The sequence below is a fragment of the Pipistrellus hanaki genome (assembly GCF_964339955.1).
Source record: "Pipistrellus hanaki genome assembly, chromosome: 21".
NCBI lineage: Eukaryota > Metazoa > Chordata > Mammalia > Chiroptera > Vespertilionidae > Pipistrellus > Pipistrellus hanaki.
The window spans coordinates 5,073,462-5,093,998 of record NC_140523.1 but is presented as its reverse complement, the minus strand read 5'-3'; the positions used below and the strand labels follow the sequence as shown (position 1 = coordinate 5,093,998).

General features: G+C 54.4%; 1 protein-coding gene across 2 annotated transcripts in view; it reads right to left on the bottom strand.

Moving 5' to 3' along the window:
* Window positions 1-9: 9 nt before the first annotated feature.
* The window catches only part of TICRR (TOPBP1 interacting checkpoint and replication regulator), a 35,073-nt gene continuing 14,545 nt past the window's right edge, over window positions 10-20,537 (bottom strand). The window contains exons 10-22 of one of the 2 annotated variants that reach the window (XM_084869006.1): window positions 19,293-19,386; window positions 19,126-19,205; window positions 18,787-19,026; window positions 17,644-17,755; window positions 17,241-17,298; window positions 14,408-14,551; window positions 10,977-11,067; window positions 9,349-9,401; window positions 8,541-8,675; window positions 7,958-8,112; window positions 860-2,612; window positions 656-781; window positions 10-460 (exon numbers count right to left, since the gene is read on the bottom strand). In XM_084869006.1, the coding sequence (XP_084725132.1) occupies window positions 174-460; window positions 656-781; window positions 860-2,612; window positions 7,958-8,112; window positions 8,541-8,675; window positions 9,349-9,401; window positions 10,977-11,067; window positions 14,408-14,551; window positions 17,241-17,298; window positions 17,644-17,755; window positions 18,787-19,026; window positions 19,126-19,205; window positions 19,293-19,386 (3,328 nt within the window). In that variant the 3' untranslated portion in view covers window positions 10-173. Of the gene's footprint in view, window positions 461-655; window positions 2,613-7,957; window positions 8,113-8,540; window positions 8,676-9,348; window positions 9,402-10,976; window positions 11,068-14,407; window positions 14,552-17,240; window positions 17,299-17,643; window positions 17,756-18,786; window positions 19,027-19,125; window positions 19,206-19,292; window positions 19,387-20,537 lie in introns of both variants that reach the window. The other variant, XM_084869007.1, reaches the window with a different exon arrangement.

The window sequence follows — 20,537 nt, the reverse complement described above, 5'->3', positions numbered from 1 at the left end:
TATTGTTGGGGAAGGGAGGGCTCCTGGTGGTCCAGGGCCCCGGCAGCCTCGGGCAGCCCGGCCCGGGCGGTGGTGGCACCTGTGGGACTTGCTCCCCGGAGCAGCCGGCAGTGCGCGGAGACGGGGCCGGGCAGGCTCTGTAGTGTCTGGTTAGGGGCCCGCCGGGTCCCCCTCTAGCTGATCAGCTTCTTCCGGGAGTACGTCCTGCCGGCGGGGCGCGTCCTGGAGAAGGCCCGGCTGAAGGGAGAGTCGTCCTCGGCGGGAAACACAGCCAAGTCCTCGTCTAGAGCCAGGAGAGCAGCTGAGGGCGCAGCAGAGGGGGCCCCCCCGTGCTGCCGGCTCAGATCTGCGGGCTGCGGTAGGCTCTGCCGCGGCCTTGAGGGAGGGACCACGGACGGCCCTCCTGCTCCCTGACCATCTAACGTGCGACACAGGATCGGCCAGGGCTCTGTGGGCCGTCCTGCCACGGGACACGCAGACGAGGACACAGCTCAGCCTCCAGGGACTGCGCTGTGCACCGCGCCTGCCGCCGCCTTCAGGACCCCAAGTGCCTGGTAGGACGGGGTTCCCTGGGCGGCACCGCACGTCACTGCCCCTTCGCCCCTCAAAACCGCCCTCCCCCGGCCCCGGGGCGTGGAGAGCGGCCAGGACTTACCCGGGGCGGCCGTGCCCTGCGCGGGGGGCGCCCTCCCGGGGAGCAGCAGCGGGGACTGGGTCAGGGCCTGGAGGCCGCGGGCGGAGAGGCCGCTGCGCACGGCGGGGCCGGGAGGGGGCGTGGAGCCTGCGGGGGAGGCGGTCAGTGTGGCCCCGGGGCCGGCCGCCCAGCCAGGCCCCCCCCCCGTCCCGGGGCCACACTCACCCAGAACCCTCGGCTCGTCGTCGCCTGGAGACCAAGCCTCGCCCCCGGCCTCCGGGGCCTCTCCCCGCGGCTCACAGGCCCTCCTGGCCTCACACTCCGTGTCCTCGGGGGGCAGCAGCCTCTTCCGGGAGCCCCACCCGGACGGCCTCCAGGAGGGGGCCTCCTGGGGCCCGGGCCCCCCGTCTCCGGCTCCCGGAGGGGACTGGTCTGGCAGCCGACACACCCCCTCGAGCTCAGAGCCCCCCAGGACGCCCGTCTTGTGGAGGCCGAGCTCCAGGCCCAGCTCCGCGCCCTCCGGCCGCAGCAGCGACCCGCCCGCACCAAGGTCTGTGCCCGCGTCGGCCCTGCCCACAGGGCCGCCCAGGCTGCCGTCCACCGCCCGCTTCCTCCGCGGCCAGTCCTTGATGGTGTCCGGGGTGGTCTTCCCGCTGTGCTTGGGAGACGGCGTCCAGGGAACCCCGGCCTCGGCCTGGAACGGACTGGGGGTGTTCGAGGGGCCGCGGGTGGGGGTGCAGGACTGGCAGATGTAGGTCTGTCCGCCGTTCCTGCTGGGGCTGCCGTGCGAGGGGCGCAGGCAGGGGGGCGATGTGTAGGTGTCGGGTTTTGAGGACTTGCTGCCCCTGGGCCCGCCCAGGCCAGGGGGCACACTCGGGTCCCTCCTCAGCGGCTCGGCCTCGCACCCCGGGCTGGTGTCCACCTTCTTGACTGGAAGCTTGGGCAGCCCCCCGGCCCGCACGTCCAGCTCCGCCTCGTAGGCCTGGGGCTGGGCAGGGGCCTCTGACAGCTGGGCGGACGCGGGCAGGCACTGCCCTCCGGGGGCCGCACAGAGCAGGGCGCCGGGCGGTGTCTGCGGAGAGCCGGGCGCGGAGGGAGGAGTCCCGGGGCCAGAGGGCTGCTCCCCAGCGGCTCCCACGGGAGCGACGTGGCTGTTCCCGGCCGCGGCTCCGCCCGGGACAGGGCGGGGCTCCGTGTCCCTTGCAGGGAGCACCGGGGAGGGTGTGTGCCAGCCGCTCCTGCAGCCCGGCCCGGGGGCGCCCTCCAGGGAGCCCCTCTCGGGCCTGGAGGTGCTTCCCAGCCTCGTCCCCCCTTCAGGAGGGCGGGGGCGGGGGCTGGAGTCCGGCTCGGCTGGCCCCGAGGTGCTGGGGGGCCCCGCGGGGGCGGGGCCGGGGCCGGAGGCTCTCGGGGGCTCTCTCCCGTCCAGCGGTCCAGGGGGAGGGGACTCGGCCCAGGCTGTCCAGGGGGGGCTCTCGGGAACGCCGCCCACAGGGGAGGCGAGCGGAGACGCAGGCGGGGAGGCTGGCACGGCCGTGTCCCCGGGTCCTGTCGGGGTTCCGAGAGCGTCCCCTCTCCCTCTCCGTGCCGGGTCCTCGCCCCAAGAGGCTCCGGGGCGGTGCGGGTGCTGGAGTGTCTGTGGCGGAGGCGCCCCCCAGGCTGCTGGACGCGGGGGGCTGTCTGGACTGGAGGCCACGGCGGGCAGCCAGGGGCTCTGCGGAGACCCCGGGGAGTGGCCGCCTTCGGGCGGGGGGCGGCCGAGGGGCGAGGCTGCGGGCGGAGAAGGCGAGCGGTGGCCGAGGGGCGCGGAGGGCCGCGGGGCCTGAAAGAGCGCCTGCCGGGCGGGGGTGCGGGGCGCTCGGGGCGGCGGCGGGCGCGCGGGGGAGCACCGGGGGGTCTGCGGCTCTCGGGGGGCCCGGGGGGGCCTCCGGGGCGTGGCTCTCGGGGAGCCGGGGCGTTTCCGGGCGCTCCTCTTCGGAGTCTGTGAAGGAGACAGTTCAGCGGTTGAACACGGTAACCCACACTCTCTCTCCAGGAACGGAGGTCCCTAACCGCTAGGGCCGTGGTCGGCAAACTCATTAGTCAGCAGCCAAATATCGACATTTCTTTGGAGAGCCACATTGTTTAAACTTCAGCTTCTCAATAGACTCGCCTAGGCCATGGCATTTTGTGGAAGAGCCACACTCAAGGGGCCAAAGAGCCGTTGCTCGCGAGCCGCAGTTTGCCGACCACGGCTCTAGGGCGATTAGAAAGGAGAGGGGAGATCTTAGTAATGACCGGTGTCCACGGCCAATCTATCTTCTGCCTTTCATTTCTCACTCTAATTTCCCGATCTTCTCCTGAAACGACCCTCGCCGCCTGCCAACACCCTGCAGACCTGCAGGTAAGGGGCCCCCACGCCGCCCAGGGCTGCAGCCTGACGAGGTGCCTGTGCTCTGGGGTGGACGGGACCGCGTGTGGCTAATGCAACGCCGGGAGCGTGCGTGGGGCGACGGAGCTGGAGGACAGCTCGCCGTTAGACCATGACGGGGACGGGGATGTCCAAGTGTGTCAGCGGGGGAAGGGGCCCAGCCGGTGTGGCTCAGCGGCTGAGCACAGACCTGTGGACCAGGGGGTCAGCGTTGGATTCCCGGCCAGGGCACAGGCCTGGGTTGTTCGGGAGGCACCCGATGGAAGGTTTTCTCTCATCACTGATGTTTCTCTCTCTCCCTCCCTCACCCTTCCTCTCTGAAATCAGTAAACATATTCTAAAAAAAGGGTCTGGGAGTGGCAGGGAACTGTGGGTGTAAAAAATATGAGTAAAGGTAAAAAACACACAAAACACCTTTAACATCCCGCTCTTTCTGCCCAAGAAGTTCAGAGACAAAACACAGGTAAGCAAGACAATGTTCTAATGTGGGTCTCAGCCTGTTTGAAATAAAAATGGTGACCAGCACGTGTCCCCCCAAACCTGCCATCTTCGCTGCGGAGACGAGGAGACCCACTGGCAGCAGGTGAGGGGCCTCTGTTCTGTCTCAGCTCCCCGCTCCTCACATCTCCCTTCCTCTCTTGCACCCTCTCCTGCTCTCCTCTATCATTTCAGATGTCTCTTCCCCATCTCGTCCCTCTGGTTTCACTCTCCTCTCTCCCTCCATGGATTCACTCTTACCCACACACACCTCCCGTCTTCTCTCTGCGGGGCCTCCTCTCCCTCTCCCCTCACCCCCTTTTAGAACTCCCCTGGCTCTGTCTCCATCTCCCTCGGAACTCTCTCCTCCTCCGTCTATTTCTCTCGGTCCCACCTTCCTCTGAGTTGTTTTCTCAGATCGACCTTCGGCCTTTCATTTCTCCTTCCAACTCTCCTCTGTTCTCTCCATCTCCCTGCCTCCTTCTCTAACGACTTTCCTCTGTGTTCACCTCCCTCTGAACTCACCCTCCCACCACGCCCTTCCATCTGCCTTCGAAATCCCTTCTCAGTGCCCTCCGTCCTCATCTCCCTCATCTCTGCTCCCTGCTTCTCGCTCAGACCCCCTCCCCTCTCTGAGCTCATGTCTCTACCCTTCCCGCTCTTCCTGCCGTGTCTCCTCACACATGGCCTGCTCTCCGCTCAGCTCTCTGTCTGATCGCTCCTCTCTCACTCTGCGCTCTCGGCCTCTGTGCACTCTTCCCTCAGTCTCTCCTCTCTCGGATTTCCCTGAGTCTGCTTCTCTCTTCGCACACGCTTCTCTCACTGCCCTCCTTCTCTGTGCTCCCACTCTTCCCCTGTCTCTTCTCACCTCTTCTCTCCCCAGATCTGCCTCTCCCTGATCTCACTTCTATTTCTTCCTCCCCTTTCCTCCTCGTGTCTGCTCCTTCTTCTCTCTCTGTCATTTCTTTCCCTCTCTCTGGTCTGCATCTTTCCCTCTGCTCTCTCTGCTCCCACCTCCCCCTCTTCCCTCTCACACTGTGGTCTCCAATTCTCACTTTCTGAGGGAGCTCACTCTCTCCTCTCTGATCTCTTGTTACTCCTTCTTTGTCCCCACTGTTCTTCCTCTCCCCATCTCCCTCCTCAGAACTCATTTTCTCTCTCATTTCCCTCTGGTCTCACTTTGCTCTGCTGCCCTGTCTCCTGTGATGTGGCTCTGTGCTCTCTGAGCTCCCATACTTCTGTGTGATTGCGTTCTTGCCACTTTCTCCTCCCGACTCCTCTCTCCACTCTCATTCTTCTTTGACCTCACTCTCTCCTATTCTCTAATTTTTTGTCCCTGGACCCTGTTTTCCATCTCAGATCTATCACTGCCTTTCATTTCTCTCCCCTCCCTCCCTCTTACCCCACTGTCTGATCTCCCTCCCTGATCTCTGCTTTCATCAATTCTTTCATCAATCTCTCCTCTCTAAAATCTATCTTCTGCCTTTCATTTCTCACTCCAATTTCCCGATCTTCTCCTGAAACAACCCTCACCGCCTGCCAACCCTCACCCTGCAGACCTGCAGGTAAGGGGCCCCCACGCCGCCCAGGGCTGCAGCCTGACGAGGTGCCTGTGCTCTGGGGTGGACGGGACCGCACGTGTGGCTAATGCAACGTCGGGGGTGACAGGGAGCTGGAGGACAGCTCGCCGTTAGACCATGGAGGCCGGGGACGGGGACACCCAGGAAAGTGTATCAACGGGGGAAGGGGCCCAGCTGGTGTGGCTCAGCGGCCGAGCACAGACCTGTGAACCAGGAGGTCAGGGTTGGCTTCCCGGCCAGGGCACAGGCCTGGGTTGTGGGCTCCATCCCCAGGGCAGGGGCGTGTAGGAGCAGCCGATCCATGATTCTCACTCATCACTGATGTTTCTATCTGTCCCTCCCTCACCCTTCCTCTCTGAAATCAGTAAACATATTCTAAAAAAAGGGTTTGGGGGTGGCAGGGAACTGTGGGTGCAAAAAATATGAGTAAAGGTTAAAAAAAAAAACCACCTTTGAACCTCTTGGGCAGAAAGAGTGGGATGTTAGAGACAAAAAATGGGTAAGCAAGACAATGTTCTCATGTGGGTCTCAGCCTCGTCTGAAATAAAAATGGTCACCAGCATGTGTCCCCCCAAACCTGCCATCTTCGCTGCGGAGACGAGGAGACCCACTGGCAGCAGGTGAGGGGCCTCTGTTCTGTCTCAGCTCCCCGCTCCTCACATCTCCCTTCTCTCTCCACCTTCCCCCGCTCCTCTCTGACCTTCATCTCATCTCGTCCCTCTGGTTTCACTCTCCTCTCTCCCTCCATGGATTCACTCTCACCCACACACACCTCCTGTCTTCTCTCTGCGGGGCCTCCTCTTCCTCTCCCCTCACCCCCTTTTAGAACTCCCCTGGCTCTGTCTCCATCTCCCTCGGAACTCTCTCCTCCTCCGTCTATTTCTCTCGGTCCCGCTCTCCTCTGTTGTTTTCTCAGATCGACCTTCGGCCTTTCATTTCTCCTTCCAACTCTCCTCTGTTCTCTCCATCTCCCCGCCTCCTTCTCTAACGACTTTCCTCTCTGTTCACCTCCCTCTGAACTCACCCTCCCACCACGCCCTTCCATCTGCCTTCGAAATCCCTTCTCAGTGCCCTCCGTCCTCACCTCCCTCATCTCTGCTCCCTGCTGCTCGCTCAGACCCCCTCCCCGCTCTGAGCTCCTGTCTCTACCCTTCCCGCTCTTCCTGCCGTGTCTTCTCACACATGGCCTGCTCTCCGCTCAGCTCTCTGTCTGATCGCTCCTCTCTCACTCTGCGCTCTCGGCCTCTGTGCCCTCTTCCCTCAGTCTCTACTCTCTCGGATTTCCCTGAGTCTGCTTTTCTCTTCGCACACGCTTCTCTCACTGCCCTCCATTCTCTCCTTCACCTTCTCTTCTCACCTCTTCTCTCCCCAGATCTGCCTCTCCCTGATCTCACTTCTATTTCTTCCTCCCCTTTCCTCCTCCTCGTGTCTGCTCCCCCTTCTCTCTCAATCATTTCTTTCCCGCTCCCTGATCTGCATCACTCCCCCTGCTCTCTCTTCTCATCTCTTCCCTCCCACACTGCGATCTCCAACTCTCACTTTCTGAGGGAGCTCACACTCTTCTCCCTGATTTTTTTTTTTAAATATATTTTATTGATTTTTTACAGAGAGGAAGGGAGAGAGAGAGAGGGCTAGGATGAGAGAGAAACATCATCCAGCCGCCTCCCGCACACCCCCCACCGGGGATGCGCCCACAACCAATGTACATGCCCCTGACCAGAGTCGAACCCGGGACCTTCCAGTCCGCAGACCGACGCTCTACCACTGAGCCAAACCGGTTTCGGCTTCTCCCTGATCTCTTGCTGCTCCTTCTTTGCCCCCACTGCTTCCTCCCCCCTTTCTCCTCTTCAGAACTCATTTTCTCTCTCATTTTTCTCTAATCTCCCAATCTTCTGTCTGATTTCATTCTTGCCACTTTTTTCTCCAGACTCCACTCTCTGAACTTGTTCTTCTTTGACCTCACTCTCTTCTATGTTCTTTTCTAATTATTTGTCGCTGGACCCTGATTTCCATCTCTGAGATCTATCACTGCCTTTCATTTCTCTCTCCTCTATCTGATCTCTCACCAATTCTCTCATCTCAATCTCTCCTCTCCAAAATCTACCTTCTGCCTTTCATTTCCTGATCTTCTCTTTGACTTCTGTTATTCTGACCTCCTTCATCCCTTTTCGGTCTCTCCATTTTTTTCTCTCTTTGATCTTCCTATTTTCTTTTCTCTGTCTCCCTGATTTCATTCCTGTCACTTCTATCTCTGACCCGCCTCTTCTCTCATCCCACCTCTCCACCTCTCTGAACCCTCAGTATCTCTCTGTGTAAGCGGTAAGCTGTCTGACTTTCTTCTCCTGCACACTGTCCCTTACCGATCTGGTGTGATTGTTAAGGTTCCCTCTGTTTTTCCAGACACATGGCTGCTGCTTACACAGGCCTCCCTGTGGAGCCACCTGATGAGTGAGGCTGACCTCTTCCCTGACCTGACTTATTCTCAGGACTAAACGCTGGTCAGTGGAACGTGGACCATCTCCATCGTCCATAAAAGTTTTAAAGGCGGGACCAACGTTCTGCCAACCTAACGCTGCCTGTTGGAATGTTCATCTCAGCTGGTCACTAAGAGCGACGACTCAGACAGCACCCGTGAGCCTCCCTCCCGGTTATGGCGCTGCTTCCCTGGCCGTGTGCGTGTTCTCCAAGTGTGACCGACATGACTTACCTGGTGAGCGGTTGGAATCTCAGAGGCCACTGTGTCTCCGAAGAACGATGACTCAGCACCTGTGAGCCTCCGGTTACGGCGCTGCTTCCCTGGCCGTGTGTGTGTGTGTGTGTGTGTGTGTGTGTTCTCTAAGTGTGATCGACATGTCCTACCTGGTAAGCTGTCGGCATCTCAGAGGCCACTGTGTCTCCTGAAGACCCTTTCCGTCGAGCCGCACCCTCCTCCGAGGGCCTGACCACCTCGGACACGGCCCCGAAAAGCAGCGTCTTCGGAGACCGGATGCTCGGGATGGGAGGCGATCCTGGGTCTGCAAGTCAACAACAGGGACAGCTTCACTCCCTCCAGCACCAAACAGCCAGTCCATCCAGAGAGAAGAGGGCGGGGGTGGTGTCAGCAACTGCAGTCATGCTGCCGTCCTGAGTTCCAATAAGACTGCAGCTACCCCAGGCCTATGCTAGGAAATATAACCAACCAAAGCATTTTCGTTTGTAACTAGAACAGCAGAGGAGATACAGACCCTGCCTGCCTCCGGGGACAGGTGCAGGTGAGAGTCACGGGCCACGTCCTCTGCAGGGGATGGGTGGGGGCAGCTGTCAGACCCCCTGGGGATGATGCGGATCATAAAGACCCTGATTGTTCATCACCCGAACCTCAAACCCCTCACCTGCTCTACTCCGTGTCCAGAAACGAGGCCAAACCTCATGCTTTCCCTAAAAACACTTCCCACCGCGTTACCTGACCGGCCCTGCTGAGAGGGGTGAGCTCTCTGCACGCTGCGCGGCTGCGGCTGCGACACAGAGTAGAAGGGACCGGACTTGGTCCGGCCGAGGGTCAGCTGCTTGATGCGCGGGCTTCTTCTCAGGCTCACCTCTGCAAAGCAGAGTCAGCCAGTCAGCAGGGAGACACCAGCCGGACTCTGCCATGTACACGTGAGCAACACCCATGTTTTACCAAACGGGAGCGTGACAAGCCACTGGTGGAGACTTCACGAGCCTGTCACCTCAATGTCATGAAGCACGATGGAAATATGTATAAAGTACAGTCATGCTTCTAAAAATGATTAAATTTAAAAATGGTAGTTTATGCGTATATTACCTATATTTGTATATAAGTAACACCCGTAAGAATAATATTAAAGCTAAAGCTAAACTGTTAACAGTATTTCAGAGTTATGGGATTACCAAGTGATTATCAAAATTTTGGCTCCCTCCCCCCCCCCCCCCCCCAATTTTGCTACAAAAATCATATTCCTTGATTTTTAAAAAGGCCACTCAGGATTGCTGGTGTGCAGCACTGTCACCTACCTGTGAACAGCTTAGACGAGGGGTGGGGAACCGTTTTCTGCCAAGGGCCATTTGGATGTTTATAATCTCATTTGGGGAGCATAAAGAATCGTCACCTTCACCCCTAGTGCCTTGGCAGGGCCAGACCATACGGTTCCACGGGCCTGACCCTCCCCTCCGTCTCAGGGTGACGGGCAGAGCGGACGGGGCATGAGGCGGCCACCGAAAGCAGCAAGAACCCAGAAGAAGGGGGTGCGTACCTTTCTCCGGGGACTCCTCCACAACATCCACCTCAGGACCAGGGTCAGAGGACCTGAGGAACCAGGAGCACAAGGATTAGCCACCAGTTAATTCATAATGAACACAAGACAGAGATAAAGCCTCTCACGCTATCAAGAGTTAAAACATTTTTTAAAAGTGTATTTCTATTGATTTCAGAGAGGGAGGGAGAGATAGAAACCTTGACTAGAATAGAACCTGGGACCCTTCAGTACGCAGGCTCTATCCACTTAGCCAAACCAGTCAGGGCTTAAAACATTTTTTTAAAAATATATATTTTTATTGACTTCACAGAGGAAGTAAGAGGGATAGAAACATCAATGATGAGAAAGAATCATTGATCAGCTGCGTCCTGCACGCCCCCTACTGGGGATAGAGCCTGCAACCCAGGCATGCGCCTTTGACTGGAATCGAACCCGGGACCCTTCAGTCCACAGGCTGACGCTCTATCCATTGAGCCAAACCAGCCAGGGCTTAAAACATCTATTTACAACTTCAAAATTAAAGATATATACTTTTGCCCTGGCCGCTGTTTCTCAGTGGTTAAAGTGTCAGCCCGCACACCAAAGGGTCTCGAGTTCAATTCACTGGTATGCACCTGGTGCAGGTTTGACCCCCCAGCCCAGCTGATGGCATGTATGTGAGGCAAGCAATCACCCCCCCACACCCCGCATCTTCCACTCTAATACCCACAAACTTCCCTTCCTACAATTTATTCTGTAGAAAACCCAAACACCAGTAACGACAAGACACACACATGTGCTCCTCCCTGGCCGTCCTATAAACATGGCAGTGTCTTCGGTACGTTACATGCAGCGACTGAGGAAGACGCAGGCGGAGAGCAGAGCCGCCTGGCTGAGACTCGGGGCCCAGAGACGGGCAGTGAGCTCCCGAAGTTCCTCTCTGCTTCTCAGAGAGGCCGACACCCTGGACACGCCCAGAGGTGCGGCCCACGCTGCCCTCTGAGAACCAGGACGGGTTGCAAAGGACAGACAAGGTCAGGGAGACCTGCTCTGCCCAGGCCGCTGCCATGGAATCCGCCCCTCAGCATAGGAAGGTGGGACCTTAGACCCCAGCCCTGCCTGGCCATAATGAAGACCCACCTCTAATTCCCCGTCAGCACATGGATTTAAAAATTGTGAAGTATCCAGCCCAGCTTGGGTGAGCATCAACCCATGAACCAGGAGATGAGGGTTCGATTCCCGGTCAAGGAACAGGCCTGGGCCGTGGGCTCGATCCCAGTGGGGGGCATACAGGAGGCAGCTGGCCAATGATTCTCTCCCATCACTGCTGTTTCCATCTCTCTCCCCCTCTCCCTCCCTCTCTGAATCAATAAAAACAAACTGTGGAATATCCATTTAACTACATGTCATTGCTCAGTAACAGGGATGAGCAGACACGTGAACAGCACGGGTAAATCTCAACACCACTGGCCGGGTGTGCGAGGCCTGACAGAGCCCCCCCCATAGGTTCTCGGCCCTCAGAGCCGACAGGATGCTCTCTGGCTAAGAGACAGTTGGCATCTGAGTCACGAAGCTCTCGGAGCTGGGAGAGCCGTCTGGGGGGGTGTGGGCGGAGGGGGTGTGGGCGGACGCACAGTGTCACTCACCGGCCCTGGATCTGCCTGTGCAGCAGCCGCCCGGACACCTGCTTGTGCTCTGGGGTCTCGGCCACGGTCCTGGTCAGCAGCCTGTGGTGCCCTGCAAGGCGAGCAGCACGCGGTCCCTTAGGCACGGCCTTTCCCCGGCCGCAGTGGACTCAGCCTAGCCCTGGGGCTCCTTTTAACCGTTTATCACCACTGGCAGAGGCTACAGAGCACGTAAGGCGAAGTACGATATGAAAGGTTCCTCTAATAAGCAGTCCTAGGACATGAGCTGCTCACTGATGACACAGAGCTCACACATCTCTGCACCTAGTCGGTGGCTCTTGTATCTACAAGTAAAATAAAGTATATGACAATGTTGACATTCAGTGGGATCCTGGGTAAGGGATCCTGGGTAAGATCTACAGCTGGTTTCTCATTAGGCAGTGTGACAAAAGAAGAAAGATTCAATCAACAATTCTGGACCCAACCAAATTATTAATTCAAAACCAAAGGAGAAATGAGCACATTCCCCGATTATAAAAACAAGCCCCCCATAGAAACTGTCACTAGCAAACCAGCCCCATCAGGAGTCCCCCAAGGGGAGTCCTCAGGCCGAAAGGAAAGGGTGCTGGAGAGTAACTCGAATCCACAGGAGGAGTCAGAGCACTGGGGAAGGTAACTGCGTATATAAATACAGAAGGCAGTATAAAACTACTTTTTGTAACTGTTATTCTCCCTTGAGTTAAAATATAAAATATCAGTTATAATTTGTGTTGAAAGACATACAATGTATAAAGATGTAACTTGTATGACAACAGAAACAGGAGGGGAGAGGACATGCAACTATGGGAGCAGTGCTTCAGGTTGAAATGACACTAGACAGTGACTGGAAGCTGAAGAAATAAAGAACACAGGAGCCAAAACCGGTGTGGCTCAGTGGATAGAGCGTCGGCCTGCGGACTGAAAGGTCCCAGGTTTGATTCCGGGCATGGGCATGTGCCTTGGTTGCGGGCACATCCCCGGTAGGGGGAGAGGGGAGTGTGTGGGCAGGAGGCACCTGATCGATGATTCTCTCTCATCGATGTTTCTAACTCTATCCCTCTCTCTTCTTCTCTATAAAAAAATCAATAAAATATATTTAAAAAAAAAAAAAAAAGGAAAGAAACACAGGAAAAGGTAACTACACAGGTGGACATGCCAGCCAGGAGTGGGGTACTTTTGATTTGCAACCCCGCTTTTTCCCCTATGTGATTTAACAGGCAAGTACATGAAACAATAACTGTAAATCTGCATTAATGGGCACATCATTTATAAAGATGTCATTGGTGCCGAAACCGGTTTGGCTCAGTGGTAGAGCGTCGGTCTGCGGACTGAAAGGTCCCAGGTTCGATTCCGGTCAGGGGCATGTACATTGGTTGCAGGCACAACCCCGGTAGGGGGTGTGCAAGAGGCAGCTGGTCCATGTTTCTCTGTCATCGACGTTTCTAGCTCTCTATCTCTCTCCTTTCCTCTCTGTAAAAAATCAATAAAATATATATATATTTTTAAAATGACATCAGAAATAAATAAAATTGAGAATGGAAAACTAATAGAGCCCAGCAGGCCTGGCTCAGGGGTTGAGTGTCGACGTAGGAACCAGGAGGTCACGGTTCGATTCCCAGTCAGGGCACAGGCCCAGGCTGTGGGTTTAATCCCTGGTAGGGGGTGTGCAGGAGGCAGCTGATCAATGATTCTTTCTCTTCATTCATGTTTCTATCTCTCACTCCCTTTCCCTTTCTCTCAGAAATCAATAAGAATATGTTTAAAAAGATAAAGAAACCAAGTTGATTCTTTGAAAAAATTAATCATTGACAAACCTATAGCTGGTCTGACAAAAAATAAATAAAAAAAGAGCTTCAACCTACAAAATCAGGAATGAAAGAGAGAATATAACTGTCATTCTCACAGAAATGAGGAGTGTGAGGGATACTATGATCAACTGTAGCCAAACATTAGGCAACCTGATGAAATGGACAGACTCCTAGAGAGACACAAACTCCTGGACACAGACACAAGAAGAAATGGAAAATCTAAATAAACCCTGACAAGTAAAAAGATAGGCTTAGTCTTCGAAATAGTTCCCGTAAAGTGTCTGGGCTGGATGGCTTCCCTGCTGATTTCTAACAACGAAAGAAGAACGAACACGGTGACACAGGCGGTCAGCTCGCTGTGGACCAGGCTGCCATGTTTTCCTGTTTTAAAGAAGAAAACTAGTCCTTTCAACTAAGGGGGCTAGGACAGCCGGATGGTCACATGCTGGACTCTTGTCTCCCACAATCTCATATACAAAAATGAATTCAGAGTGCATCAGACCTCAATGGAAGAGCTGACAGTATAAAATTTGGGTTACATGATGGGTTGTTTTTTTCTTTAGAAAAGACTCCAAAAGCACAAGCAACAACCACTAACATGAATAAAGTGGACTTCATCGCAATTAAAAGCTTTGGTGAGCACTATCAAGAATGTGAAAAGACAACCCACAGTTTGGATAAAATATTTGCAAGTCATAGATCTCGTAAGTACCTAGAATAAAGAACCTCGACAGTAAGAAGACAAACCCAAAAGAAAAACAGGCAAAAATCTAACAGACATTTCTCCAAAGAAAGCACACGAACAGCCAGTGAGCTCAACATCAGTTATCAGGACAATGCAGCTCGTCACCACAGTAAGATACAGACACACCCCCACTAGAAAGGGTAGAATGAAAAAGAGACAGCATCTTGGAGAGAAGACAAGGGAAGTGGATGGGGGGCAGGTAATCAACCAAAAACCTTGTTACCAAATGACCTAGCAAATCCATTTCTAGTCATGCACCTGAGAATTAAAAACACGTCTATACAAAACCCTGTGTATGAATGTGTGTGGCATGATTTACAATGGCCAAAAATTGGAAACAACTCGAATGTCCACCAACTGATGGCGGGTAAGTACAATATAATTTATCCACACCACGACGTGTGCTGGCACTAAAAGCAAACGAGGCGCTGGGGCCTGCTGTATGACTTACTTCACGTACAACAAACTCCCACAAAAGGCAAATCCGTAGAAACAGAAAGCAGCCTGGCTCTCGCCCACAGCAGGGCGTGGCTGCTGAGGGGTGTGAGGTTCTTTTTGGAGTGATGAAAACGTTCTGGGACATACCGAAAACCACTGCATCACACACTTCAATCCATGCATTCTCTCTCAATCATCTAAGAAGGACAAACAAAACTAGAAGACTGTTTAATCACTACTCTTCCTTTCTTTTAACTGGTTTTATAGAGCAGATGCTAGTCTGCAGGGGTGGCTAGAAGGGAGCTGAGAGACCAGCCTGGAGAGACCCCGAGGGGAGAGTAGCTGGAGCAGCCACGGAGAGAGGCAAACAGGAAGTGCAGGGGCTCCGGCCGGAAAGCGGGGCCGGGTCACCGGGAAGGTACCTCTGGTGCCGCCGGCGCTGTCCAGCTTGTGCCGCAGGCCCTCCACGGCCGACACCGAGTGGCTTCTCGGCAGCCCCCGCTTCGCCGGCCTCTTGGAAGGAGAACTTTCCTGGGTGAAGAGATTCCTTCGGACTTTGGTCACTTCTGAAAACATTAAAAAAAAGGACAAATATTGTCACTTATATAAGCCATATGTGGGAAAAGAAAGTTATCCAAAACAGAGCGAAGCCGCTTAAGGAAACTATTGTATAGATTGACTACTATATAGACTCAGGGAGGATTTTCTTTCTTTTTAAGAAAACATATTTAATTGATGTTTTACAGAGAGGAAGGAAGAGGGATAGAGTTAGAAACATCGATCAGCTGCCTCTTGCACACCCCCCACTGGGAATGTGCCCACAACCAAGGTACATGCCCTTGGCCGGAATCGAACCTGGGACCCTTTAGCCCCAAGGCTGACACTCTATCCCCTGAGCCAAACCGGTTAGGGCTGGGAGGATTTTCTAAACTATTGTACTATACTCACATGGTACATTAGAGTTATTTTAAGTTGATTTTTAGAGAGAGAGGAAGGGAAAGGGAGAGAGAATCAATGTGACAGTGAAACCCTGATCAGCGGCCTCCTGCACGCCTCCTCCTGGGGATTGAGGCAGAAACCTGGGCATGTGCCCTGACCTGGAATCGAACTGGCAACCTTTTGGTGCGCAGACGAAGCCCAATCAACTGAGCCACACGGGCCAGGGCTAAAATCATTTCCTTTCATACATTCAATGTAGACTCCACCTTCCAGGAGCACACGGAAGGCCACCCCCCTAACCTGGACGCTCTGCTCGCTGAGGAATGGACATACCCTCAGGGAGAGGATGGGCCTTCCCGTACATCCCAGAGCCAGAGTGACTGTCCTCCCTTTTCTGCTGCTTTGGATTCAGCTCCGCCTCCAGGGGAGAGAAACTGTCCTTTTCAACTTCAAACATTTCAATCTTCTCGGGAACATTTTACTAATTTTCTGGGTTGTTTTAAATGCCCTTCCTCACTCAACAGCATGGAAGCTGTGACCATCTAGACTCAAAGCTAGTGGGGGGAAGCTGAAGAGTAGAGAAACACTTGGCCAAAGTGAGGAAAACGGCTTCTGAATCTTAGGGTGGCCACATGGAGGCTGGGCGATAATTCACTGCGGTAAATTTTTCTAAGAGTCATTGAAAGAAAACCAAAGGAAAGAGGTCCACACACTGAGAGGACCCCTAAGTCTTCCCATCAGGGACACACACATTAATGCAAGGACCCCAGTCACATAGTGAAGTTTGAAAAGAGCTCCTCGCCGAAACCGGTGTGGCTCAGTGGATAGAGCGTCGGTCTGCAGACTGAAAGGTCCCAGGTTCGATTCCGGTCAAGCGCATGTACCTTGGTTGCAGGCACATCCCCAGTAAGGGGTGTGCAAGAGGCAGCTGATCGATGATTCTCTCTCATCGATGTTTCTAACTCTATCCCTCTCTCTTCCTCTCTGTGAAAAATCAATAAAATATATATTTAAAAAAGAAGAAAAAGTTCCTCCATCTCCACGCTGCCTGAGGCTGTCTACAAACCGACAGCTAACCTGGATTGCTCCTCTGTTTCTTCCAGGTTTTTGAAAAGTTTAGTATTTACAGAAAGCTTCAAAGAATCCTAAATAATAAAAGTCTAATATGCTAAGTGTCCAGTCATCTGCTTACCAATCAAAGCATATGTGCTATGACGTGCACTGACCACCAGGGGGAAGATGCTCTGACTGGTAGGTGAGCTTGCTTGCTGGGGTAGGGCCGATGGGGACCGAGTGAGATGGGTCGGACACAGCCTGGAGCCCTTCCAAGGTCCCTCCCCAGCTGGCCAACCTCCCACATCCTTCCCCAGCCCACCATGCACTGGTCCCTTGGCCTGGCCTGCGCCCTCTCACAATCCAGGACCCCTTGGGGGATGTTGGAAAGCCGGTTTCAGCCCGATCCTGCAAGGCCAGGCAGAAGGACCACACTGGTGCATGAGTTTGTGCACTGGGCCTCGAGAAACACAATAAACAGTCGTCGCTAACATTCACACACTGTCATCATTCGTGCCCTCCCCGATTTATACAATTTCCCACCCCCGCACTGCAGAGGAAGGGCAGACATGAGACTCCTCAGTCCCTCTACGTCAGCGCATGTCTCCTGGGTGCGAGGGCACATTATCTAGCCTATGAACCAGGAAGTCACAGTTGGTTCAATTCCCAGGTGGTGGGCCTGATCTCCATTATGGGACATGCAGGAGGCAGCTGATCCATAATTCTCTCTCATCACTGATGTTTCTATCTCTCTCTCTCCCCCTTCCTCTCTGAAATCAATAAAAATAGTGTTGTTGTTTTTTTTTTTTTAAAGAAATGTTCGTCCTAGCTGGTTTGGCTCAGTGGCTAGAGCGTCAGTCTGCGAACTGAAGGGTTGGATTCTGGTCAGGGGCACATGCCCAGGTTGTGGACTCGATCCCCAATGGGGGACTTGCTGGGGGGGCAGGCAATCCATGATTCTCTCTCATCATGGATGTTTCTATCTCTTTCTCCCTCTTCCTTCCTCTCTGAAATCAATAAAAAATAATTTTTAAAAAGAAATGCTCTACAAAAAAAAAAGAGAGAGAGAGAGAGATTTCAGGCAAGTTATTTTGCAGAATGCAGCATTTTGAGACCACCTGAACACCTTATTCTCCTAGTACGTGCTATCTGGACATATTTCATTAACCAACAACTGCCCATAACGAGGCAGCTGCTTAAATACACACAAGCGAATAAACGTGTCGTTCTAGCCCATGAACAGGTGCTGAGAACAAAGCATACCTTGTACCGGATCTTTCACTGGGAGTGAGGGCTGCGGGAGAGTGGGGCGAGAGTTCTCCTGAAAGGCGAGAAGACCCGGTAAGAAAACAGACAGGCGTTTAAAATAAAAGAATAAAATCCCACCTGAAACGCTTTGACCCTGACAGTTCTCCTTACGGAATCCATAACAGAAATGGTTGCAAAACGCACAAAAATAGATACATGACCCAAGGACACTGAAGGCTGCAATAATAATACAAAGTAAGAGGCTCCCTAACTAGCCACAAAGTGTGGCTCAGTGGATAGATATGATTTGACTTCTGTGAGCTCCACACCCACTCCCCGCCACAGACCCCGCCCTCCACGGGGCTGGTGCAGAAGGACTAGCTCTCCGGCGCCATTTCCTGTCTGGGAAACAACTCACACTCCTCGCGGGCCTCTGGGACACTCTGCTCTGGGACGCCTTGGGGATTTCAATCTGCCGAACGTTCTGAGAGCACTCCGCGATGCTTTTGTGTCTTATTAACGCCTTTTTCCTTTGGGGAGGAGAAAGCAACAGTCAGTGCACACTCGATAGCGGTTACAGGCAGCTAAATTAGACTGAAACTACAGTGCGAAATAAAACGTTCCCTTTTTAAAAATATATTTTTATCGAGTTCAGAGAGGGAGAGGAAAGAGAGATAAAAACATCAATGATGAGAGAGAATCATTGATCAGCAGTCTCCTGCATGCCCCCCACGAGGGATACAGCCCGAAACCCGGGCATGTGCCCTGACTGGAATCGAACCCGGGACCCTTCAGTCCTCAGGCCGCCGCTCTATCCACTGAGCCAAACCGGCTAGGGCTAAAACATTCTTTAGGTATAGGTCAGTAATCTTAGTATTGGACTGAATTTTAAGCAAAACAAGTCAATCCAAAATTTTCCAAAAGTAAGTACTATATATTCAACCAGTCATAAACAATGGAAAGCATCAAAGGAAAACTTAAAAAGCAAGCTGAAACCCCAAACCCATCTCCTACAAGGCTCCTGGTTCCCCGCCACCCACGGACAGTCAAGGGCTCTGGACTCCGGCAAATACTGTGTGCTCCCTGGAGAACAGTGTCACGTGCCCCTGACACCCTTCCGAACGCCCAGGAACATAGAGCGGAAACTCAGCGACTGGCCAAAACCCGTTTGGCTCAGTGGATAGAGCATCGGCCTGCGGACTGAAAGGTCCCGGGTTTGATTCCGGTCAAGGGCGTGTTTCTAACTCTATCTCCCTTCCTCTCTGTAAAAAAATCAATAAAATATATATATTTTTTTTAAAAAGAAAAGAAACTCGGTGACTGGCTTCTGTGATTCAGACAGGAGGGCACAGGAAGTCAATGAGTTACAAACACACACTACCGGACTATGGTTTAAACACACCCTCTGGCCCTACCAGTTTTGTGCAGTGATCAGAGCGTCGGCCCGCGGACTGAAGAGTCCCGGGTTCAATTCCCGATCAAGGGCATGTCACTGGGTGTGGGTTCGCTCCCCACCCAATGGGAGCACAAGGAGCGCCTTCGATTTCCAACGCCCCCCTACCTCCTCTTCTTGGCCGATCGAGTCCGCAGCTCCTCCAACAGGTCGGAGTCCGTGCCGCCCAGCGCTGGCCTGCCGCCGCTGGCCACGGGCGGCACGGAGGACGGCGGCGACCTGCTCTCCTGGGTCACGGAGTCATCGCTGAAGAAGTCTGTCGGCAGGACCTCCGCCAGCTTCGGAGGAATCACGAAGCCCAGGCTGTCGTACAGCTGCCCCAGCGTCTTCGGGACGGAGTCGATGTACCTGCGGGCGGGTCGGCTAAATGTGGCACAGCCGTCGCGGGGGGGCCCCTCCGTCCCCTCCTTGCCCAGCGTGAGTTAGGGTAGCAGCCCTCAAGCTTACAATTTCAGGATCTCTTCCAGAAACGTCGCCAGGTATGCCGAGTCCTCGGTCAGACACACCACGCGCAGCAGATCCGCCACCTGAAGGAGATGCCGAGGTGACCACACGCCTCTGCGGGCCGCTGAGAGCTTCCAGCACGTTCCCAGCGGCCCGGGCGGGACACTCACCTCCTCCACCAGCTGCTCCACGTCCTCTGCTCTGTCCGTTATCAGCGGGCACTGCACACACATCTCCAAACGGAGAAACACCTGCAGCTGGCACCTTGAGAGAAATACTAAGGTTACAGCGACTCTGAAGGTCACTAAACTCGAGGCCCCTTCCTCAGTCATAGATCTACTGATACATAAAGCAGAGAACAGAGGCTTTCTCTAAAGCAGCGGTGGCCAACCAGTGGTCTGCGGACCAGTGATGGTCCGTGAGGTCAAAAGGTTGACAACCACTGCTCTACCGACATGGGTTATCAGGTGAACAGGTGACTCAAACTGCATATATATCTATCCTATCTAATAAGAATAATATGCAAATTAACCACCACTCTACTACACCCACCAGCCATGCCCACCAATCAATCAGGAGTATGCTAATTAACCCAACCAATATGGCTGCAGCCACGGAGTGCGCAGGAGGCCTGGGTTTCCTCGGTAAAGGAGGAAGCCAAGCTTTCCGCACACCCTGGAGGGCCTCGGCCTCCTCTCAAGGCTATATAGGAGATAAATAAATCCCAACAAAAACGGCTGTGGCCATGGAGTGAGCAGAAGGCTTGGCTCCACTCAAGGCTATAAATTTTCAAGTATAGAAGATAAATAAATCCCAGAAACCAGGACCTCCGGTTGGGTCACTCATCAGCCTTTCGGACCTCATGGACCATCAGTGGTCCACAGTAGGATAGGACCTAAACAGGCAGTCAAACATCCCTCTTGGGGTCCCAGATTGGAGAGGGTGCAGGCTGGGCTGAGGGACACCCCCCCATGCACGAATTTCATGCCCCGGGCCTCTAGTGTGTGTGTGTGTATGTATATATGTGTATGTGTGTGTGTGTGTGTGTGTGTGTGTGTGTGTGTGTGTATACATATATATATACATACACAAAAGCCCAGTGCCTGGAACAGTGGAATGACCAGAACAACCAGTGGCTATGATGCACACTGCACCAGCAAACCATCCTAATCTGGACCCTAATCAGCCCCCTCGCCCTGCCCCAGCCCAGGATTGGCTCCCAAAACCCCAATCGGGCGCAGGGCCAGCTGGCTAACTGCCACGGCCCCTCCCCCAGCTGGCCACAGCCCCTCCTCCCGATCAGCTCCATCCCCAATGGGCCCCCATCCGCCATGATCACCCCCCCACACTGGCCCACCCCGGTGGGCCCCCATCAGAGCGGGAAGGCCAGTCCCACCTGTGCACAAATCTGTTCA